Source organism: Pangasianodon hypophthalmus, chromosome 5 (genome assembly GCF_027358585.1).
Source record: "Pangasianodon hypophthalmus isolate fPanHyp1 chromosome 5, fPanHyp1.pri, whole genome shotgun sequence".
Classification (NCBI taxonomy): domain Eukaryota; kingdom Metazoa; phylum Chordata; class Actinopteri; order Siluriformes; family Pangasiidae; genus Pangasianodon; species Pangasianodon hypophthalmus.
In genome coordinates this window covers 3217791-3242662 of record NC_069714.1, presented here as the reverse complement: position 1 = coordinate 3242662, position 24872 = coordinate 3217791, and the positions used below count along the sequence as shown (strand labels likewise).

General features: G+C 37.5%; 2 protein-coding genes across 5 annotated transcripts in view; both read left to right on the top strand.

The window, feature by feature from the left end:
- The window catches only part of il10rb (interleukin 10 receptor, beta), a 17625-nt gene extending 6638 nt beyond the window's left edge, over positions 1 to 10987 (top strand). Inside the window, exons 3-7 of the mRNA XM_026945208.3 lie at positions 513 to 703; positions 2394 to 2554; positions 4424 to 4568; positions 7747 to 7904; positions 9751 to 10987. Coding sequence (XP_026801009.1) covers positions 513 to 703; positions 2394 to 2554; positions 4424 to 4568; positions 7747 to 7904; positions 9751 to 10080 — 985 coding nt within the window. The 3' untranslated portion in view covers positions 10081 to 10987. The remainder of the gene's footprint in view (positions 1 to 512; positions 704 to 2393; positions 2555 to 4423; positions 4569 to 7746; positions 7905 to 9750) is intronic.
- Positions 10988 to 12430: 1443 nt separating this feature from the next.
- On the top strand, positions 12431 to 23016 carry LOC113545737 (interferon alpha/beta receptor 1a). Of its 4 annotated transcripts, none has more exons than XM_053234377.1 (7): positions 12437 to 12936; positions 15420 to 15546; positions 15800 to 15981; positions 17876 to 18015; positions 18636 to 18783; positions 18984 to 19111; positions 19796 to 23015. In XM_053234377.1, the coding sequence occupies exons 1-7, from the start codon at positions 12888 to 12890 to the stop codon at positions 20042 to 20044; spliced, it is 1023 nt and encodes a 340-aa protein (XP_053090352.1). In that variant the 5' UTR covers positions 12437 to 12887; the 3' UTR covers positions 20045 to 23015. The 4 variants fall into 4 exon arrangements, with proteins under 4 accessions (XP_053090354.1, XP_026801025.1, XP_053090352.1 ...); XM_026945215.3 differs by having other exon boundaries at positions 12438 to 12936; positions 18639 to 18783; XM_053234379.1 differs by lacking the exon at positions 18984 to 19111 and having other exon boundaries at positions 12431 to 12936; positions 19796 to 23016.
- The last annotated feature ends 1856 nt before the right edge of the window (positions 23017 to 24872 follow it).

The window sequence follows — 24872 nt, the reverse complement described above, 5'->3', positions numbered from 1 at the left end:
CACTCAAGTGAAAGAACCATTAAAAAAAAAAAAAAAAAAACACGTGTACAATACAGCAAAGCGATCTTCAGTAGTAGTGAAGTGACTGTCTGCTAAATTTTCAAATGTCCATCTTCTTGCAGCTTTAGGGGGAAAATATCACAGTTAAAAAATACAGTTTATTTACTCACAGGTGTGTTACCTTGTTCCTGATATTTAGCTAGCTTGCTTTCTTTTTTACATTAAAATTTATTTGGCTGAATCTCGAATGGCTTGCTATTCACAATCACGTAAAGTATAACCGAGTGTAACAGGTAACATGGACTGGTAATTGTTTTAAATTCTTGAAGCCCATGTAAATAAAGGAGTGGCAGTATTTGTCTTTAGTAGTTAATAGTGTCTTAGCATAAAGCTTGTAGTGTAGCTAGCTACCTTTCTATGAATTAGTGTGTTTAATAACCATCACTGGAAAATGGTGCATCAATTTGATCTTTTTCCCCTCTTAATGCAAAATTTCTCTCGGCTGATTCCAGGATGTTTAAGACGAAAAAGCCCAAGAACAAGCAGGACTGGAAGTCAGTGTGCGAGTCAACGCCTGAACACGTCTGCGATTTTTCCTCAGTGCAGCTGCATTATCTCGGCATGTGGATGCTGCGTGTGAGGGCTCAAAGTGGCAAAAACGTTTCATCCTGGGTCATGAAGGAGTTCTGTCCCGACAGAGATGGTAAGATTTCCCTCGTTTATTCAGAGGTTCTGCCGTCGGTCAGAGGGAAAATATGCACCAGGTTTCAGTGACTTTCAGTGGCTAAAAACTTTAGGGAAAAATTTTAATTGGCTTTAACTTAAAAGCACAAGTTGTCCAAAGTTATTGTTACAGTGATTGAAAAGCACTCGTTAAATAAGATGTTATCTAAACATGGTTATAAATGTTAGTTCCTGCAGATCATTTGGCGAGTCCAGGTCCATTGTCTTTTGTCAGGAATTCTGTTGGATGCTAATTTTACACAAATACACCAACACTAACTAAAGGGTAGGTCTTTACTGAACATCACATGCTTATTGCTTATTGGACACAGCATATGACTATCACAAGGGGAAAAAATGGCTTTCTTTTTCATCTAGTTAGCTTAGTGAAAGTGATGCTAGTAACTTGGTTATAGTGAGGAGTAATTCTTTCTTCTGAATAAGCCGGCTTCCTTTCGGAGGGTTTTCAGCATTCACATTCTCAAATTAATGCAGCGCAAAGTTTGCAGCTTATAGATTTGTTTGCAAGTTTTGTTTGCAGCTTATGGATTTGTTTTGTTTGCAGCTTATAGATTTGTTTGCAAGTTTGCAGCTTGTAGATTCACTGGGGTTCATGTTTTCTCTTACTGTAAACCTCCTCCAGCACTTTGTTTTCCGTCGTCTCGCACTGATGTGCGCTGTAGCTGAGCATGTGATGTCCAGTAACAACACTTTCTGTTGTGAGTTTATGTGTTTCTGACGTAGTGTTGTGTTTTTAGCTTGTGTCATGCACTTATGGGCCACAACGATGTTGTTAACATGTTGTTAAACCCTGACTCAGCTTACATACAAAACACAACTTTTAAAATAATGCTGGATCTTAATGGGAAGAACGCATTACCATGATTTGCTGGATAGCTAGTTCCGTATTCATACCTATATGCAGTGTTTCAAATGCGCACTATACAATACATACAACACACACTGGCTCCTACTCATTAAAGCTAGTCAGGTGTGATTGTTAAACGAGCGTTCACAAATTCTAACATCACTATCACCATTTATCAGTTTTTATCTTTATCTGTGTGATCAAACTTCCTTAAGGTCTGTGTGTGTGGGTGTGTGTAAATTTGAGAGAAATATTTTACTAAAACTAAAAAGAAAAAACAATTGATTTACAGTTAAATCATCAAAAATCAATATCATCAATAATTATAGCGAGTATCGTGAGTAGAGTAAGTAGTGAAGTGCACACCCATGAAACTCGAAAGATAGCAGTGTCAGTGTGTAGTGTGTAGATATGAACCAGGCTTGGATCTTTATCACCTCGTTAATCCTGTAACTGAGTAACAGAAGCTCTGAACTGGAGCGTCATAAACCTGAACTTTGAACTTGGACAGATGAACCACAGGTCCGGGAATATAATTTTATATCGATACTAAAACATCTCGTGTCAGTTTTTGATGTCACATGTGTTTGATGAATTTCTTTAGAGTTTTGTTTAGCTGAAATAAGGATTTGTTTAATTGCTCAGGATATTTTTGTTTATAAACTAAATCTAATACCAGCTTTATTTCACTATACTCTTTTACTACATCATCTGGGTATTATTACTGCATTACTGTATCTCAGTGACTCTCCCTTCACACTAAAAGCACATAGAGCGTAACCTTATTTTTAAACCCCTTCAGCTGTCATCGGGCCGCCCTCTGCAGTGAACATCACCCCTGTTATTGGCCTGCTGCAGGTTGCCATCTCTGACCCTCTGACCATCACCAATGGCTCCATGAAGGAATGGCTACCCAATATGTACTACTTCATACAGTACTGCAAAAAGAGCTCATCAGCACAGGTATGCACACACACACACACACACACACACACACACACACCAAGCCCTCCTTGCACAAGTTTTTAATAAAAGAGTTTTAAAAGTAGAGCTTGAGCTGGATGCTTAAAAGAGATGATGCTGATGATTAGTGATTGCAATTTGTTTTTCTTCGTTGATGGTCTTTTCATGCTTTCACTTCTCAGTTTTGTTTAAAAAATAATCCACCCACACCTGTAACCTGACCACAGCCGTAAAAACTCACACAACTGAACCCAGTTGATGTTTTCTTTTTATTCTTCTTTTCTTTTTACTTTGCATGACACAACTGCCTCACCCCTGCATGTGTCATCTTTAGAAATTGTGTAGAAGAATTGTGCTTAGAATTTCATGCAAGCATTAAAGTGTTAACTCAGTTTATAGCTGTGCTATTGTATATTATACACTCACCAAGCACTTTATTAGGAACACCTGTACACCTACTCATTCGTGCAATTATCTAATCAGCCAGTCATGTGGTAGCAGTGCAATGCATAAAATCATGCAGATACGGGTCAAGTGACAGACGGGCTGGTTTGAGTATTTCTATAACTGCTGATCTCCTGGGATATTCACACACAACAATCTCTAGAGTTTATACAGAATGGTGCAATAAAAAATAAACATCCAGTGAGAAGCAGTTCTGCAGATGGAAACACCTTGTTGATGAGAGAGATCAGAGGAGAACGGCCAGACTGGTTCGAGCTGACAGAAAGGCTACAGTAACTCAGATTTCGCACCAACAGCACGAATCCATGGACCCAACCTGCCTTATGTCAACAATCCAGGCTGGTGTAATGCTGTGGGGAATGCTTTCTTGGCACACTTTGAGCCCATTAATACCAATCAGTCATTGCCTGAATGCCACTGACCATTTGATTATCGTTGCTGACCATGTGCATCACTTCATGGCTACAATTTACTTCTAATGGTTACTTCCAGCATGATAATGCACCATGTCACAAAGCAAAAGTCATCGCAAACTGGTTTCATGAACATGATCATGAGTTCAGTGTACTTCAGTGGCCTTTCCAGTCACCAGATCTGAGTCCAACAAACACCTTAGGGACGTGGTAGAACGGGAGATTCGCAGCATGAAAGTGCAGCTGAAAAATCTGCAGAAACTGTGTGATGCAATCATGTCAACACGGACCAGAATCTCAAAGCAATGTTTCCAACATCTTGTGGAATCCACGCCATCCATGCTGTTTTGAGAGCAAAGGGAGGCCCTAGCCAGTATTAGTATAGTGTTCCTAATAAAGTGCTCAGTGAGTGTATCCAATGTTGTATACCAAACACCATTTACTTTCTTGTGTATTTAATCATATAAAAAGATTTTTGCATCTGTGCCCAGTCAGTTTTCTTATCTCGTGTTACATTGATTACATGGATTGTGGTTTGGTTGTGAAATGTAATCAGTTCATCTCAATGCCTTATTAATGCACATAGTACTGAAAAAAATAAAACACATCACATTCAGTTTCTTTTCTGTTTAAAATGCCTGAGATGTACAGGACCGCCACTATTAGCTAAAAATAAATCTGAAATAAACTTCAGTTTGTTCTGAAAAATCTTTGTTCACTTTTCTTGTAGGTCCTGAGGTATATTTCTTAATAGGACAGATGCAGATATAATATCATCTGAAGGATTATCATGTTAATGATCATGATCAAGCATTTGATAATTGAATAAATCTTCTGGTACAGTAGAGTTCTGTAAGAAGAGCAGTGCTGGCCATGTTTCCATCTAAATAACAGATTAACTAATGAGATCCCCTGGTGAGATCCCTGTCTCACTTCCATAAACACTCAATTTCTCTCTCTCTCTCTCTCTCTCTCTCTCTCTGTACAAAAGCCTAATAATCTAACAAGTGCCAATAATCTGGTGGTTCTGCCTGAGCTGGAGAGCTGGACATGGTACTGTGTGCGAGTGCAGTCCAGGGATGACTATTACAAGAAGACCAGTGTTTTCAGTCCCACCTACTGCACACAGACAGACGGTAAGTTGACAACCAGCAAACAAACAGAAATGTTTTTTTGGTTGCAGTTTTTTTTTTTTTTTTTTTTTGTGCCGTTCTGTAACGTCTGGCAAAGTATGAAAATTAAATTCACCAATATCCAGATAATGTTTTGTGGAAATTTTGGATATTCTTTTCTCAAACTAACACAGACTCTGAAGTTGTAAATCTGTTGTCCTGAAAAAGTCTTGAAAGAGGCTGAAATGTTTTCATTAGGACAAGAAGGTGGGAATCCTGGTTTAAAATCTAAGAAACCTCTTGTTAAAGGCGATTTCACACCTATTAGTCCATTTATCCAAATCAGAGCCAAATTGCTACTTTTGGCTTGTTTGCTGTATAGATGGGTTTGGTTTTATATTGCACATCATTAAACAAACCTTAGCTGAGGGGCATTCAGGCCTGGAAATATTCATTAAACTCGTTCATTCATTGGTCAGAAATACAGTGAGAGAAAAAGGGAAATAAACCTTTGGCAAGTATGTGTAGAAGTCACTAAAATTTCCCAAGTACAGAGCCAGCACTAAATATATGATTAAATAATGAAATAAATAACTAGATTAAAACATTTTGTGTATCGCATCAAGGATTCATTGTCTAAATCTCAATACATTGATCTAAATCTCCAGAACACATCACATTGCTGCAACGCTACGGCGCCGTCATGCGTCTCAGTTTGTGTCTCAGTTTAGAAGCTCACATTTACAAAAAATCCTGCAGCCCAAAACTCCTGACACTTTTGGTTCACCTCCTGGAGTTGGGTTGATTCAGGGTTGAACTGCACTTGGAAGCAGTCTGAGCGAGTTGTTTTGGTCCACACCTCAATGCGATTGCTGTGTTCTCACCTGCTCGAACAAAACACACCAGGATCTGATTCTGACGGATAAAACCCTACATATGTGAAAGCACCCTAAAGGGAGGAAGCTTTAAATCCATCCTCCAGAGTCTGAGCAATATAAACCTTAAAATAACAATTAATTTGTGTGTGTGTGTGTGTGTATATGTATATATATATATATATATATATATATATTTATATAAGCTCTCTGGATGAAATAAGCATTGTAATTTTTTTTCCCCTAACACTTTGTTATACCTTCACCTTAATAGCAGCGTCAGTCTCATATAAAGATTCCACTAGTGTCTTAAGAGTTTTTGGCCTGTCTTGGCAGGTCACCTGCTATTCCAAATAATCCCAATAATCCCAAGTCTTCTATAGGACTGAGCTCCAGTGAAATCACAGTTAGTTCTTTGCACCATACATGGGTGTGTCAGCAGTGTCGTGTTCTGCTTGGACATGGCGCTTTGCCTTCATCCAGGCATGCTACCTGTTGCGCAATAAGATACTGCTATATATGGATGTGGAACTTTTTTTTTTTTTTTTCCAGGAAACTTGCATACAAATGCATTTTTTATATTACATAATAGTATGTATGTGTCTGAAAATAACACCATACAAGTAAAAATATATAAAAAATAAAATATAAAACTAACACCAGACAAGTAAAGAGATGAAACCAACAAATAAGACAAAATGTTGCTTTGGTAAATAATTGGAGAGTGTAATGAGGAAGTCCCTGTGATGGCTCCATGATGAGCATGATGGTAATTTTCTTATTTGGGTTCAGGTATATACATTTCCTTTGCATAAAATTTGCAAAGCAAACCTCCAGTTCTCTCTCTGTAAAAGAGAAATACATCTAACGACCCTTTTCTTAAAGATGGTCAGTGGTACGCTTCGGAAAAAGATCTGATTTTGTAACCTTGTCATTTGGCTCTACATTTGTAAACATTGTTATTTTAAGCAGGGTACCATTTAACTTTACAGTTTTTATTTATTTACTTTATGTATTCTGCCCCTTTAACCATGTAGAGTGCTCTGCTTACTACTGAATGAAACTAAATCCAGAAATTAAATGAAGATCTTTAACCAGGGTTTGATCAATATTTCTGCACATGTTGCTATTACCACCTGAAAACCACGAGACACCTGTGCTAACCAGTGAGGGAAGAAATAAGGGAAGAGTGCAGATTAGATGTAGGACATCTAGTAGAGCCACAAATGGTTTTTGTAAATAAAATGTTACAGGTGTGCTGTTATTGGAAAATAATCAAAGACACGGTGGAGTGATACGGCCTGACACAAAGCAAAGTTACTGTTACTAGAAAAACAGCACATCTCAGAGTGTTTTATTCCTCTTATACTGCAGAAATTTGCTAATGATTATTTATTTTTTTTATTTATCAAAGAAAGAGACATACTTTAACTGATAATTACATTCAGTGTTTTGTATTACATCCAAATTAGTTTCTATTATCACTCATTATAGCAGCTATAATCGTTCATTCCCTCACCAGCCTCTCGTTTTTGTCTCTCTATTGAAGTTAATAAGACAAAAAATGTCTGATTGTTACAAAGCGCTGACACTGGAGTCTCTTTTTCATAACTGCTAAACCTCTCCGCACAGAAAACTTTACCGTACCACCGTTTATGTGGAGCGTCCGTCACACAAGTCCCTGAGAACGAGCTGTTACTATAGAAACAATAAGGAGCGAGTGCACTAATCGTAAACATGTGTTTTGTCTTGTAGTGGCACTACTGTCTGAGCTGAGCTGTGGTATAAAACACAGTAATGACTGCAAACACTAACATGACACCTGAAACAGGGCACGTTGTTGGTTATAGATGGTTATAGAAACACACACCCTGGATGTGATCTGTTTAAAATCCAGCTGTATTGCACACTGTGAGCAAAGTGCTGAGAACAAGCGCTAATTAGTTCAGATGCTTCGTGAACGTTTCCAGGTTCGGACTGCTTATGAAGATTTGTGTGCAAAATATAGTTGTGAATGTACTTCACATTTGCTTGTATAGTCAGACTAGCAGAGTGCTTCTGGGTATTTTAGACCTGATTCACATGTGCCAGTAAGACATGAGACACAGGTATACTTTGAACATGTTTCAATTACAAAACAAAACAAGACATAAAACAGTTGTAACAGTATTAAAATGATGCTGAGACACTTTCTAAAAACACAGCCTGGTTGACTCATAAAGGTTCAGTTCTTATCAGCCTTAGAAACATCAATTGCTTGTATTTTGGGGGATTTTCTGTTGTATTGTTGAGTTGAGTTCCTGTAGCAAGTGAAATCTGTGTTTCAGGTCAAACCCCATCCTGGCAGATTGTTCTGTACTTCCTGTTGTCGCTGGCGCTGAGTTTCCTGGTGCTGGTGGGGCTCTTCATGTGCACCTTCAGAGTGGTGAAGGTAGTCAAGAGCACCTTCTTCCCCTCGGTCCCGCTGCCTGCACCCATCCAGGAGGTACAGAAGCTTCATTTTTGATTTATATTAAAACACGTGAAGTTATCCATATTTCACTTTCAGATAATCCTTCTTAGCTGTTTTTTTTTTTTTTTTTTACACCACGGGCAAACCTAAATAGGGGAGTTGGACCTTCTTTTGGTGGCAAAGACTGACTTATCTATAACTAACATAACTAAAAAGTATACCCTTTTTGGAGGAGCACAAACACACCAACACATCCTTGAGCCTAGAAATCCTGGCTCATTTTGTCTCTGTTCCATGCACACCTTCACTGTACACTGTGTTTTTCTTTATCACAGTACCAAAAATGCTTAATTAAAATTAATAGAAAAACAAAAATGATATTAGTTAAGAAATTGGCATCTCCCTTTCTGAATATGATATAAATATTCTCTAATAACCTGCATGTTCATGCTCTACCATGATAATGCTTTATGCCTCTAACCTGTTTTATGCCCTGAACATCCTGTGCGATCTCTGTTATACTGTTTCCCCGAAAAGCATGTACACTTTCTTCCTGTTACACCCACCCATCTTCAGGGTGGTTCCAGCATAATGCGGTATTTATTTATTTATTTAGTTAGTTAGTTGTGGGGATTATATCTCTGTTTTTCTGTCTAGAATTCAATGACATTAAAAATGAAATGAAATGTGTAAAACAGTACAAAACCTAATGTAAAATCACTAGAAAAACAGTTTGATTGGACGTTTCGTTTTGATCCTTTCAGTCTGAAGACCTGCACTAGTTGAAAATGAGTTGAAATAGTTGAAAATCAGGGGGCATGTTGTAAAGTCGCTCCCAAACATCAAGAGGAGTTGAATTAAAACCTCAGTAACAGTATTGAGACATAAACAGGAAATGCAACATGAACATCCACGATCAAGTTCGAGGTCAAGGGAAGTGGTTAATGCCATAACTGTAGATAAATGAACAAAACCAAAAAGCATTTACAGTAAAATGGTGACTCACTTTATCCATTTTTTCTATTTGTAATTTTTATTGGTATGCACTTTTTCCGTTCTGCTGTAAGGGCTCTCATGCAACAGTTCTTAATAACGAACCCCTAAATGCAATTTAATCCGCATTTCAGTATATTGAACGGCAATTTAATATTGCAGTAATTATAAGCTTTAAAAATATTTGCTAATCTGTCGATCTGACGGCATTTTGCACTATCTGAGGAAAGATCTTGCTGTGTTAGCTGATATAAAAATAGTCTATTTGTAGTGTTATAGTCCCTCACGTTTATTTGTCACGTTACAGAAACCTTATTTCTGTGAAGTGTCCATGTCCAATGATCGTATAGCCTGACTATCTACATGAAGAAATCCTTGTTTAAAATAATAGAAAGAAAACAGCATGGATTTATACACGTAGATGCTCTTTTTATTTTGCGCATGGCGACGTTGTTCACTTTGAACAGAATCACAGAGTAGCTTTATTTGTGGCGAATACTGCACCTACTAGAAGGTAGGCATAAGTTTTATGTTATAACTTAAGGCTACATTGAAACCATGTGACTTGGACATGATCCGCAGGCTCGAGCGCAGTGGCCATTTCCACTCAGGTTTAGCTACGATAAAGCTTACGTTTAGCTGGTGCAACCGGCTGCTTATCATTGTGTAGTAGGAGTCTGTGGGAAGCTTCATACTAAAAAAAAAAAAAAAAAAAAAAACCAGTGCATGTTTTTTTTTTTTTTTTTTTTTTTTTTTATAAGGTGAATCGGATACATTTTGTGGACACATTCCTGTTTTTATGTGTTTTTCAAAATGTTCACTGCCTCAAATGCTGACTGCTGCTTCAGTGGATTTATTTGTCGTCTATTTATTTTTGTGTCATCAGTACCTGTGTGACTCGGGCAGCTCAGACACGCCACGCTTGTTGAGCACTGAGCAGGAGCTGGAGAACTGCTGTGACACGCTGGATCTTCTGACCCCAGATCCTGAGGTCACTGAGGTCACCGAGGTCATCTTGGAGGTTCACCTGCCACCTGAGAGCTCGCAGCAAAGTGGCAGGACACGCAGCCGACACAGCAGCTGCGATTCCGGTGTTTATTCCACAGAGGGCTCAGGCCCTAGGCAGAGCGAGCTCGGAGAAATGAAGATGGAAAAACTGGGAAGAAAGATACGAGTTGAGGAGCTGGACGAAGGAGTTCAAGACGTGAGCGTCTGATTTGTCCAAAACGAGAACGGCCTCGAGCTGGCTTTCATGTTCGGTTTGTGCCGCAATCTCTTCCCCACCTGCTTCCTGCTGAGACATAAAAAGACTCGCAAACAAACTCCCTGTTACAAGGGAGGGTTAGAATGAGCTGATCTCTCCGCAAGTCTGTGGCGTAAGAGCAGTTACTGCAAACTTTTTCATATCAAGTTATAAGAAAAGACACATATGCCATCCATCCTTAACTTTTCATACCGGTTTAAAAGACTGTCACCTTAACACGTTACATTTTCTTCCAGCAATTACTTCTATTACTCTACAACACATTACTAATGAACAAATAGACGAAGTAGATGGCACAAAAGGCAGAAAAATGGCATTAAAAATCAAAAATGTTGATTAAAATTAAAAATTTGTAATGTGAAGGACAGAACTATTTGTTGCTTATAAACAATTAAATCTGTTGAGCCATGATGTCAAGAACTGTCTGTTCTGAAAATGCTCTCTTACTGTCTAAAATATATAGACTTTAAGAACATTTAACTTTTGAATGAAAATTATGTGATACCTTTATGTTTCTCAGGTTCTTGTGTATTTGTAGCTGGGTTTAGTCATTGTGCTTGACAATTGTTAAGGCTCATTTTAATATGATTCTTATAGAATCTGATGTTATTAACATCATAGATTACTTTATTCACTTGCTTTTCTTTCCTTCTGTTTCAAAGGTCATCTAAAAGCACCATAAGGCACTGACTCTGTTTTCTCTCAAACTAACTTGTACACTTGTGACAACTTGTACACATATATACCTTTTAAAACATGTTTTACTGTGTGGATTATTGAAAGCTGTCAGAACTGACTGGGTCCATTTTTTCTCCTGCATAGTAAGACAGTATAATCAATAAATACATTTTTCCTGCAATGCCTCGAGGGTCACCAAGGGTCGAGGTCATTTTGTTGACCATGATCATTTTTTTGCTGGAATGTAAAATTAAAGTGCAGAAAACAGAACTCGCAGAAGAACGATTGCTTTCTGTGTTCATTTCGCTCTGCTCATTCAGATATTTGATCAGCTGTAGACATTTTATCCATAGAGTGTTGTGGAGCTCTAAGGCCTGGTTTATTAGAACAGGTGGAGCAAAGATCAGAGCTTTACTTTACTAACTGGTTTGTCTTCTGTAGTACATCCTCTTTTGTGGTTTATCTTATCACATGCATTTATGTAAATAATTTACCTCATTCCATTTACCCTCTGTGCTCAGATTGATGAAGTGATATGACTTGTTTTGTTTGTTTTCATTTTTGACTTTTTTCAAGTCTTCACGTACCATCACTTCACTAATCAGAGCTAAAAGGGTAAATTATATTAAAATACTTCCCTTTTGGACCTCTCTGTCTCTCCAGCTGGTTTCTGGTCTCATGAGTTGTCTCACTTCATGCTAAATAATTTACATAAATGCATGTGATTGGATAAACAGAGGATCTGCTACAGAAGCCAAGCTAGTTCATATTTAGAAAAAAAGAGTCGCTGAACTATGGCCTTTTTTTTTTTTTTTTAGAAAATTAATCAACACCTTCTGACCAATCAGAACTGAGAGTTCAACAGCTTGTGGTGTAAGTCAGTGGTTCACAAAATGGGGTCTGGGGACCACCAGGGGTCTGTCTGTCTATCTATCTATCTATCTATTAATTATACATGCACATACATACCGATCAGCCATAACATTAAAACCACCTGCCTAATATTGCGTAGGTCCTCCTTGTGCCACCAAAACAGCTCTGACCCGTCGAGGCATGGACTGCACAAGACCTCTGAAGGTGTGTGTGGTATCTGACACCAAGACGTTAGCAGCAGATCCTTTAAGTCCTGTAAGTTGCCAGATGGAGCCTCCATGGATCAGACAATCATGTGTCAGCAGTGCAATGCATAAAATGATGCAGATACAGGTCAAGAACTTCAGTTAATGTTCACATCAAACATCAGAATGAAGAGAAAGTGTGATCTCTGTGACTTTAACCGTGCTGGATGTTGGTACCAGATGGGCTGGTTTGTGTATTTCAGAAACTGCTGATCTCCTGGGATTTTCACACACAACATTCTCTGGACTATTAATTGTCAAAACCCACCATTATCAAAGTCATTATATTTATTTTTGAGTTCTTAGTTATTAGTCTTTTTGACTGGTCAGTTGAACTGAATAGGTTTAATCTAAACAAGTAGTCCTATAAAATAATGTGAACTTTCTGTGAAAAGTTTCGAAATAAAAAACTCTAAGACACAAATATATATATATATATATATATATATATATATATATATATATATATACAGCCAAAAGATTATTTAGTTTACAGATAAAAGGGTCCTGGGCTGCAGTAATTTTGAGAAGCACTGGTGTAAGTGAGTCTGACACACTTTATGCCTTGTGTCCTGTAACTTTATGAACACTGCCTTTAACCAGTGATATATTCTGAAAGGATTTAAAGCTGAACTGAATTTCAGAGATCAACATGATTAGTAGCATGGAGTAAAAGGACTTTCAGTTTCACTCTGGTGAAAACCCCCCATCTACATTCTTGTTTTTATTTTCCTGAATGCAGTACTTGGCTGCTTTGCTGTAGGAAGCTGTATGCAGCTGTGTGCAGCTGTTTGACAGGCAGGTAGACTCGCTGTGTAAGTAGCACGTGGCAGCTCGGCGGAAGTGCTCCCTCCACTGTCAGAGCAGGAAATCGGTGCACATCAGTTGCAATTCTACCAGACTCTGTTTCCTGTAAACCACATGCACATGATGCCGGTGTGAAATGATCATCTGTGAGCAGGAATGTCACTGCACCTCGACCTCAGGCTCACTCTGCTTCTCATAATGACTGGTAAGACAAAAGTGGGAAAAGAATGAACATGTAAGAGAAAGCTGAGCTGGATATTGAGCCTTAAGCTGTTCTTGCTTCTTGTTCAGCTGTTCTTGAGTTTATTTTATTGTGGGTCATTCCCGTGTGTAGGAAGTTCTGCTGTTGTTGTTGTTGATTGTTGATTGTGTTTCTGTGCTTCTACACACATCGCCACTGATTTCAAGTGTACTGTGGGTCTGAGCTTCAGCAGTGCAGGGTGTTGTGTGTTGTGTTGTGTTGTGTTGTGTTGTGTGTTGTGTTGTGTTGTGTGGTGTGGTGTGGTGTTGTGTAGCCATATCTCCAGTGTAAAACACTGATCTGTACTAAACACTGTGTTAAAGCTGATCATGTTTGTCACTGAGGTGATGTTTTTGACTGAAGTAAAGTTTTACTTTCTCTATTAGGTTCTTCTCTTTTTGGGATGTAAAATATGATTAAACAAACATTTTCCCACTACAGAGATGACAAAGAACAAACTATAACCAAATGTAGTGTTTTTTTAAAAAAAATAATATAGACCTACTTATTTAAGGCTCGATGAATGTGTTAATAATTATTCATCTCGTCAAATAAGAAAGAAAGCAGTAAGGGGCCGTCTAAAAAGTACATAACGTAGACCACTAAGTATCATTTCCTTCAAATTTGTCTAAAACAAAAAAGATGACGAAATTCCATTTCAGACAGGAAGTGTACCTACTATACAATGCCCTGAAGAAAAAAAAAATTAACAGAAAAAAAATAAACAGTCAGGTTAATATTATATATCCCATCTGTATTGACATGTTGGTATTCTGTGGGAAAACAGCTCACATTGTTCCTTGAATATGGAAAGACTCCAAACCAAGAGTTGTGCAAATATACTACAAATGCCAACTTTTGCTTCCCTTTAACTAAATCCAGTGGGTAATTAATCTTACAAAGTCGTCCAGTTCATACACTTTGTAGATGGTCCCTAAATTATTTCTTTATTATAATACCATTCATATGCGTTTGTGAAACATTACCTTTATATTTCCAATTCAGTTTTATTTGTACAGTATAGAGCTTTTAACAATGGACATTGTCACAAAGCAGATTTACAGAAATATATAAACTCAGGATATACATTTTAAATTTATGAATATTGTATTATATATATATTTTGCAATAGAATGGACTGTAGTTTGTTTTTTGTCTTTTGTGGAGTGATATACAGATATTAATATCCACTAGAGTTGGCATATATTATCAATATTCAAGACGTTGTTTTAATAAGACTAACATTATTATGTATTTGGCATTTCTCATGCTGTGACACAGAAAAAGATAACTACCTGGCTACTATGTTTTTTTTTCCTGACCATCTTGTTTTGTTTTTTTTGTCCACCATTATTTATATTCACCATCACCATCTTTTTAAACATTTTATTTATTATTTATTTATTTATTTTTTCAATTTGACCAGAATTTATTGATGTGCATATTTTGTGTGTGTTTTTGTATAATTTCTGGTGATGACAAGCTGTTTCCCTGCTTCGGATTAAAATATAAAAAAAGACCTCAGGAATTATAGTAGGTATTCGGGTGTATACAGCTAATATTTAGGAACTGTTCAGGTATTTAATATCACAGCCCAGATAGAAAATGAGTGATGACCCAGTGTCAGTGCACTTAACGTTTATATCTGACACACATACAATTGACAGCGGGTCTGAGTCTAGCTGCCTAAATGGTAAGCAGGACCATGTCGGGCCAAAATTCAAATCCAAGAATTAGATAAGTTTTACTGCATTATGACTCAGATTCTAAACGCTATGAAAACCTTCTAGCTGCTTATAGCTGGACCACTTTTGATCCACAATGCACTTAACATTTGCCTGTACTGACCTCTCTGTTCTGAAAATCAAACATTTTCTCCTAGAACTGTCTGAAAATAGCTTACCAGTTAAGCTTAACACTTAACACTAGAAGCAATTTTATCCAAACCTGCAATTTATTTCGTGATATATTTAGTTTTATTTGTATAGCAGTTTAAACATTAGAACATTGTCACAAACCAGCAGAAATCCAGATGTAGATTTAGATCACTAACATTCAAGATTCAAGATTTTTATTTGTCACATAGACAGTAATATACAGTATATAACTTGCAGTGAAATGAAAGCAATGAGCGAGCCAGAGGCCCCAAGCCCTGAGATGAAGTGAGGATTAGAGGCACCAGCAGAACTAGAATCAAAACGAGCCCTTCCTCTCCTGGGTGACACAAGATAGTGGGATTATTTTTTATTACAGTTAGAGATGTAGAAGGATGTTCGGTACGAGTATATTGTGAATAAGAGTCCTGGGAGGAGTACAGGACAGTCTTTGTGATTACAGCAGCAGCTCTTAGGTACAAATCTTCAGTGAGATTATGAAACAATAATTTATTGTAATAATCATTTAATGTGAATTTAATGTGATGTGATATGTTTTCTCCCTGCCCCCAGTCTCGGCCTCTCTGCCAGGCCCACATGATGTAAAAATGATTGCAGTGGACATGGACTACATGCTGCAGTGGGAATGGAATTACACACAGCTGGAAGATCCAGTCACCTTCACCTCTGATTATGTCTTGTGAGTTAACTTTAAGAAGGTTTTCAGTCATTAAGATCATTTTGAATGCCCTGCACCATTTCAATGTGTCATAAGGTACCACATGAAGCCGTTGCAAAAAAAAAAATAATAATAAGTTACTAAGTCGACATTTAAAACCCATTTTTTTACTGTGGCTTTTAGCTATGTCTTATGGATGTGTATTCTTTGGAAATGAGATGAGATATATTACTATTTTTTCTCTCACTATCTTTCCTTCCTCTGTTTTTCACAGCTGGGAAGCTCAAGACGATGAGGGATCATATAAGCGGGCGTGTAAAGGTTCCAGGGAGCGTCAGTGTGATTTCACACACTGTAAGCTGCCTTTTTCAGGAACATTTCTGATTAGAGTCAGAGCAGAGGCTGGGCTCCAATGCTCCAACTGGACGCAGATGAGGTTCACACCTGATGAGGATGGTGAGTGTGTGCCGTCATACGCATGTACAAAAAAACAGTCTCTAGAACCAAGATAGAAAGCCAACAGTGTATGAAAAAAAAAAATCTGAGGAATGCCTGTCTCTAAATGTTGCCTGATTTCTATTCTAAAGAGCCATTGAATGCACTATTAGAGGTATAATGGATGCAAAAGCACAACTTTAGGTTGACAAAAATATTAAAAATAAAACACTGAGGCTACCAAGTTATTCTAATATATGTAGCATCACTAGTTGTCAGTGATGGCACTGGATTTGCTTCTCCCTGGATTTTCCCCTCTCTTTCCACTGAAAGGGAAAGCACCAGAAATGTGCAGTGCATCCAGTCCCTTGGACCACAGTCATAAAATCAACATCTGTGATAAAAAGCATCTAAAGAGCACAGTATTTTATCCCACTGGGGTGGTGAGAATCCCCCGGATAATGTGTATCATGAGGAACTAGCACACCTTAGGACTTGGAGAAGACCACCACATTCACAGCCCTGGAAGATATTAGACCTAGTAGAACAGGGAGAAGGTGCACAGTGAGGCCCAGGTGGTAGCAGCATAGACTTCCTGGAGCAGCACTCCTCTAAATAATGTCTGTGATTAGGGGCTGGGCCTGCCTGTCTGAAGGCCCTGGTGATGATGCCCATCACCCAGTGGGCCGGTCTCTGTTTAGACAAGAGAGCTCCTTGTATCTTTTATCTGAGACAGATGATCATTGATCTGAGGATTGGTAGTATTAGGGTGCATTCTGGGAACGCTCTGCAGATTGGCCTTCATGGAATGCTGTAACATCGATTGATTGATGTACAAAAGTTGTGACTTTGAGCAGAATCACTGTAACTACAAGGTCACTCTATGCAAGGTCATGCATGCAAGGTGAGTTTATCTCCATGGCATGCAGTTCTCCCACTCTTTTCACTGAAGTGATTGCTACAAAAAGGCTGTTTTTAGAGAAAATCATTTCAGTTCTGCATCCTGCACTGGCTCATAAAGAGAGGCCTTAAGGGACTTCTGCACAACCGGGAAGTTGTTCTTAATCCTGGTCCTGGGGATATCTGCTTTACCTTTGTGTTTATAACCCTGGGCTTCCCCCCATTAGAAATATGCAAAGTAAGACAGATCACTGATATTTGTGGAAAAGAACACCGTGGTACAGCAGGTTGTGTTGGTTGGGTTTAAATTGGGTTAAAATTGAACAGTGTCCTGTTCGGGATGTGTTCCTGTCTAGACTGAAGTTCCACCATCAACGATCATCCTGATCATGATAAAATGGTAATTAAAGATGAATGAAAGAAATAATGGATTTGAATACTGAATGGATGGATGGATAGATGGATGGATGGATGCATTTGAATTATGGATGGATGGATGGATTTGAATACTGAATGAACGGATGGATGGATGGATTTTATTACTAAATGAATGAATGCATGAATGGATTATGTTGATTACTAAATATATTTAATAATTAAAAGTCAAATGAATATTGTAATGGAATTGGAAAGCCAGAATCTATGTTTAGCAAGAAGACATGGAGATGACAACTTTTACCTGAGTCAGTATTTTTAAAGAAATGATACTTTTACTTAAGTCACTTTTAGCTGCTTTGTTCATTTCTGTTCACTGCTAGTAGTGATGGTAATAAAAGAATCTGATTATTAGATGACTTACCGCATTCTCTGTCCTCAGATTACTGAAGTACTTGGTCAGATTACTACACTGATTGGATTATTGCAAAAAAATCGGATTTTCTTGCAAAAATTACATCACTTGATCAGTCTTCACATGATCAGTCTTAACTCCTACATCTAATAATGACCTGATGGCTTGATGTTTTTTTTAATTGTGTGTTATTAAATAAGGAGCTGTGTTGTTCAAATGTTGCAGTGCTGTTAGCGTCACCCAGCAGAGTGAATGTGAAAGCAGACGTAGACGGGTTAACTCTTATGATATCCAAGTCAGTCATGAGAGACGTGATGAAGCTGCAATACAGGGTACAATACTGGGAGAGGCTTAAACCTGAACAGGTAATACACACGCACACACACACACACTTCTTTTAATCCAAATATTTATAGATGTTCACAACACGGCCAGTTCAAGACATGGCCATGATTACATGATTACAGAGGATTACATTTTGCCTACACCCTACAATTTTATCTACAAACTCATCTACAAAATCTACAAACAATGTAGTGATGATTCTGAAGTGCACACAAAATAGCACCTTCTCCAAACAGAGAAGGTACAGCAGGTACCTACAATAACACACACACAAACTTTACACGCCCCAGGATTCTAAACATTGGGACATTGGGTTTCCCAGGGCTGATATTTAAGCACTTTGCCAGTGAGGCACATTTTCATTTATAAATCAAATGAGCAGCCAATTTTCAGTGATTTTAGTATATTGTTTACCAAAACACTGGGCCTCTAAAAATACGTTTCAGTAATATATATATATGTGTGTGTGTGTGTGTGTGTGTGTGTGTGTGTGTGTGTGTGTGTGTGTGTGTGTAAAATTGCACTCATATTACACTTTTTGCCGCTATAGCATGCCACCCTTCATTCATATATTACAATTTATGGCTCTGATGCCACTTTAGACCTTTATTTTTAATTGTCCTTTCTGTCTGCTGTAGAGCAGAAACACGTGGAAGTGTATGACAGTCCACATGCTCCACTGAGCTCACTGAAATCCTGGACTGAATACTGTGTGCAAGTTAGTGTCTTCAGTCTGGATTATGAGAAGAGCAGCAATTACACATCTCCGCAGTGTGTGTACACAACAGGTAAAAGAGCTCCATTCTCCTCCTTCGCTAAATGTTTCTTCTTGTGACTATTGCATGTCACTAACCTGGTGTGATTAGCAGATTATCTGAATATCGCTCTGCCTGTTTGTGCTCTTTTTTCTACAATTTTCACTTTATTTTATATTATTTTATTTTATTTTTTGCATGGAGGTCACAAGTATCTTTCTTGTCACTTTTAGGTCGCCCTTTGGTTTGGCTGAGAATTCTCTCTGTGCTGTGCAGTATTCCTGTTTTAGGAGCTTTTTTATACATATGTCACAAATTCAGAAGGAAATCCTCAGTATATACAGCACCTGAGAGCATACTAGTAAGGATTTCTTTCCTCTGCAGTTTCTAGATGTTCAAGCTCACTAACAAATACTGTTTTAATTTCATCATCACTTTTTTCCCCAAATTATATTCTTAATTCTTTATCCATGATTTTTTTTTGACTGAGCAGTAGATAAAATAACACATATTTAAATTGAGATTTCATTGAAGATTTCTCAAACATCTAAAATGGATTTCTTACCATTTTAAATAATGTAGTTTGAGTAAGAAGTAAAATTACAATTTGTCTTTCATTAGTGATGAAATATCAACAGTTTGTGGTAATGAATTTAGAATTGTATAAGTGTGTGTGTTTGTGTATTCGCACATGCCACCCCCTATGGTTTCTGGATGAACAAGGAAAATGTATTTTAAAATTTACAATTTATTGCAGTAAATGGGCTAAATATTACAAATGAGAGCAAACAAAAACTGTTTAGAGATAAGAAAGATGTTATTTTAGAGGAAGAATAAAGTTAGACAATTTTTATATGACATATATGAATAATGTTTATCTGACAGACACAAAAGCATGATATCCTTATTATTTTTTTCACTCATAATAATAATAATAATAATAATAATATTTAACTACAAAAATTTTGTGCTCAACAGTACATTCTTCATACTGCATTTTCTTTTTCATGTTACAATATGAAAAACTCCCTTTGTCTTCTGCCAGGGGTTTCCATCTGTTCCCTTGCTCCTAGACGCACAGGAAGAGTGTTGCACAGTAGCACTTGTGATCACACCTGCCATACAGCCGACACACACACTGAAGGAAGAGCAGGAACAGGAACACACACCAGAACTCCAGGCTCCAGAGTCCATATGCCACTGGAGTGATGGTTCTGTGCAGGACTCAGGCTTCAGCTCTGGACGAGCGAGTGGATCAGATATAAAGAGCTCTAGTGAATGTCTTAACATCTGATGAAATGTAGTAGATACTGTGAAATCAGGAAAGAGGTGAAAAACAGAAGCCCTCTGGCACCCTGGCAACAGACACTATAAGTTCATGGATATCTGGGAAGAGTGCAGGCTGACACATGCTAACACGCCACAGGGCAGGTGAACGCATTTGAAGTACATGCAAAATTCTCCCCATCCATATAGATGAGCTCGCAGAGGATTGTCTGGACTTGCTGTGATTGACCCAGTGAGCACGGCTAGTTATACTCTCACGGATTCCTGACCGTGGACGTCTGTGGGCATCGTCAGGGTTCAAAAGATATGGCACAGTGACATTGCAGCAATTGCTGCGTTATACCACGCACTCTTCAAATAGTAATATCAGTAGCATAGTGATTGGATAATGAAAAAACAGATTCACCAAGTGAAGACCAATGGTGGCTAAGGGTGATAAAATATGCCAGTGTTACACCTAGTAAGTTAATTTGTGCATGATTGCTAAGTTGTCCTCTTGGTGGTTATTAGCAAATATATAAACATATGATATAAAGTATATTATAAAGGGGAAGAGCCTTTATGTTTACTTTTACAACAGCTTTATTTATTTAGTATACCCATTCATTCAGTTATATTTATTCAGTGTGGCAGCAGTGCAGTGTAAAAAATCATGCAGATACAGACCAGCAGCTTCAGGTAATGCTCACTCTGAATGGTGCAATAAAGAAAAAACACCATAGGCAGCAGTTCTGCAGACGGAAACACCTTGTTGATGAGAGAGGTCAGAGGAATATGGCCAGACTGGTTCGAGCTGACAGAAAGTCTACAGTAACTCAGATAACCACTCTGTACAATTGTGGTGAGCAGAAAAGCATCTCAGAATGCACAACACATTGAACCTTGAGGTGGATGGGCTACAACAGCAGAAGACCATGATGGGTTCCACTTCTGTCAGCTATGAACAGAAAGCTGAGGCTCCAGTGGGCACAGGTCCACTAAAACTGGACAGTTGAAGACTGGAAAAAAGACCAGCTGATGTTTTTTCTAATCAACTGTCCAGTCCGGTTGAGTCTGTACCCATGATAGCCTCAGATTCTTGTTGGCACCTGATGTGTTCTTCTGCTGCTGTAGCCCATCCACCTCAAGGGTTGGTTTGTTGGGCATGCTGAGATGCTTTTCTGCTCACCATGGTTATAAAGAACTGTTGCTCACACAATGTTTTTTGTTTCTCGCATCATTCTGTGTAAACTCTAGAGACTGTGTGTGAAAATCCCAGGAGATCAGCAGGTTATGTGCGGTGGAAAATATTACCTTAATATTAATGAAAGTAAAATTCACAGAGACACAGCTGACTCCAGAGTAATATGTTTATTCTCATTATGGCCGGGGAGAAGGTGTTACAGGCAATTAAATTACTTCATTGAATTGGACTAGTGTTTTGTGATTGATTACAGGCAGACAAAGGACTTCATACTTATTGGTCAAGTAAAAATAAATGATTATATGATTAACAGGAAAGGAAGCACATACTGTATATGGTGAAAGTCTAATGTAACATTAGGACTGCGAATATTACTTTACTTCAACTTCAGGTCACAAGCCTATGCTATTCATCATGCATAAGAAGACATGACTGCAACTTCACTTGTTACAGGTGTTTTGTAAGTCAGTTCTGATGGAGTAGACCTCCCTCTATACCTTAAATCAGGCCTACAAAGACTTCTTCCTGCTTTCTCACACACGCAAGCCTAAATAGCAAGAAGCAGATGTGCTAGACTTCTGATTACCAACATAAATGTGTGACTACAGAATATAAAGAAGGATTAACTAAAATTAAAGAATTAACTAATGGATAAATTATTAACATATTAATAAAGGTATGAAATTAAAGCATTTGCCATATATGTAATCCTCAATACGGCCCATCTAGTACCAACGTCCATGCCTCGGCTAAAGTCACAGAGATCACACTTTCTCCCCATTCTGATGTTTGATGCGAACATTAACTGATGCTCTTGACCTGTATCTGCAGGATGTTATGCATTGCGCTGCTGCTACTTGATTGGCTGATTGAATAACTGCATGAATGTGCAGGTGTACAGGTGTTCCTAATAAAGTGGATGATGACTGCATATCCATTTTTTTAAAAATCTACCTGGATAGTCCACATCATTCTTTTGGCTTGTAAATATGTGTTTATAGCACTGTTCCCCACTGTTCACCAATTTGCAATTATTATTAAATTTAGAAAAGTTTAATAAATTAAATTTAATGATAAAAAAGAAAAAAATTAAATAGCAAATGCCCTTTTTTACCTGCTGACAGTGATGTCAGATTTAATATCTACTCCTTTACATATTGACCACTCTGTAAATCTGTTCAAGAACTTCTGGTACCAGGCTGCCTTGTTCTCTAGTACTGAACAAAATGCATGTTCATCTAAGTTTATTACCTGTGCGCATGTGCACAGCTATGAAAGCCCACAACTTGAGTTGGTTATTGGAGAATCAGTCTCATGTTTGCTTGTAGTTAGTCTCACACACATTGCACTTCAGCACTTCACAGACTCTTTTAGAAACCTTAAGGATTCTTTAGCTGTCACTCTGGAGGAACCCTTTATTGCTCTGTGTAGAGCCCTGTAATGGAGTGTTTGTCTATCCAATGCGGTAGAGCCATATTTGGAGGCTAGGAACATTTAATTGTCCAAGGAACCCTTGACAAATTTTTCTAATAGTGTAGTTAATATTTATAAGTGAGTACTAAATAGTATCAACTTAAATAAGCATTATGGATATAATTTATTTTTCAACTTGGGCTCATAGTGAAAATGTGTGAAAATTTTTGTTTTATTTAAGAAAACTTTAATATATTATAAGTGCAAAAATGAATGGTGGTGATATCTGTACAAATTAGTATGTTGGATGTTGGATATTGTTTGAATAAGTATTGTTTAAATGTACAGAAACATGATTCATTAAACAGCAAAAAAGATTCATTCTTTATTCATTTATTCATCTTTAAGATCTAAATGAAAATGTAAAGAGTAAAATCTTTTGAGAACTAGTATTCATTATCACGTGATACTCAGGTAAAGTACAAATGCTCTACTGAAGCAGAGTAACAGAGTAGAATTACTAAAGCACTTTTCACTGCTGAAAAGTTCTATATAACATTTACTTCCTAAATATGTTTCTACCAGACCTGCTACACTGCTACAGCAAATACAAGCTCATTTCATTTTTGTAGAATTATTAACCAAATACAGATGCAAGAGCAACAATCTAGTAAACTGACTTTAGTAAGAAAAGCAGGTTGTACCTACAGTAAGTGCAACTTAGTCTAAAACAAGACAACATTTAGACCATTAGGTTTGATGAGGAATTATAATATTACACTATCTAAAATCTAATTCCAACACATTAAAATGAACCACTTCTTCTGCAGTGGGCAAAAAATGTGGCCAAAAAAAAAAATGCCCAAATGTGGGCAAAAAATAAATATAAATATGAAACAATAGTTCGTAAAAGAGGTCTCCAGTTCTCCAGATCTGATCTGAAGGTAATGTATGACACCTGAGAGAGTGCTAACACAGAGATTGGGAAGAATATGTGGGGGACTACAGTATAATAAAATTAAAGATACAAAAAATAAAAGAGCCGTCCAGAAGACCTTATCTTATTTATATTATTATAGGTCTTCTGGACGGCTCTTTTATTTTTTGTATCTTTAATTTTATTATACTGTAGTCCCCTCCATAAAATGTAGTTTCATCTATAAATGACAAAATCCTACAGGGTTTGTTCCCTTTAATGACTTCCAAATAATATAATCTAAACTGATCCATTTGAAGTACACTCTGTATTTGGTTTGTATATACCTTTTTTTTTTGATACAGAGTGTACTTCAAATGGATCAGTTTAGATTATATTATTTGGAAGTCATTAAAGGGAACAAACCCTGTAGGATTTTGTCATTTATTGATGAAACAAGGAAAAGCACTATTAAAATGCAACATAACATTTAAAAAAAGGGAAAAATTCCCAATTACCCTGGGATTAAAAGTCCTCTGTCACATGATTAACAAGGGACGGGGTGTGTTTGGGTTAAACTGAGAGGAAGAGATGGAAAGACAGCTGTCAGGAACTGCAGGTTTTTTTTTTTCATGTAATGTACTGCCACCAGTTGAAAGCATGGCACATTGCACACTAATTTAAGAAAAGAAAAAAAAATTTTGATGTATGTGGAAGTATTGTGACCAGAGAGGTGTAAGGTTTCCCAATACACTGTGTGCTTATATAAAGGGATTCCAGTACATTTGAGTCTGCATTTTTTAGGTATTTTTAGGTAGTCTAGTGTAAGGCTGTACAATACAAGATAAAGACATAGGAAGATCTTCTTCTTCTTCTTCTTCTTCTTCTTCTTATTATTATTATTAGCATTAGCATTATTCAAACAAGGTTCCTCCAAAAGTAAAAAAACAGGAAAATCATCTATCTATTTTTTTGTAATACAAAATTTAAGTAAGAGAAGGGGAGAAGAAAGGACATTTAGGGTATTTTTGCTAAATACAGTAATATGTGCATTAGTCAGAGAAGCAATCAAGAGACCAAGGGTAACTATGAAGGAGCTGGAGAAATCCACAGCTCTGATAGGAGAAGCTGTTCACAGGACAACCATAATCTGGACACTCCATAAAATCTTTATGAAAGAGTGGTGAGGGCTAAAAGGCACGTAGGAGACTCAGCAAACATGTGGGAATAGGTTCTCTGTTCTGATAAGACAAAAAATGAACTTTTTGCTTTGACCCAAAGAGCTATGATTGGCAAAAACCCAACGCTACTCTTCACCCTGAG

Coding starts and splice junctions, on each gene's coding strand:
- LOC113545737 (XM_053234377.1), top strand. CDS start 12,888: ATGTCACTGCACCTCGACCTCAGGCTCACTCTGCTTCTCATAATGACT. Junction 15,547..15,799: donor TTCACCTCTGATTATGTCTT/GTGAGTTAACTT, acceptor TGTTTTTCACAG/CTGGGAAGCTCAAGACGATG. Junction 18,784..18,983: donor GCAGTGTGTGTACACAACAG/GTAAAAGAGCTC, acceptor TGTCACTTTTAG/GTCGCCCTTTGGTTTGGCTG.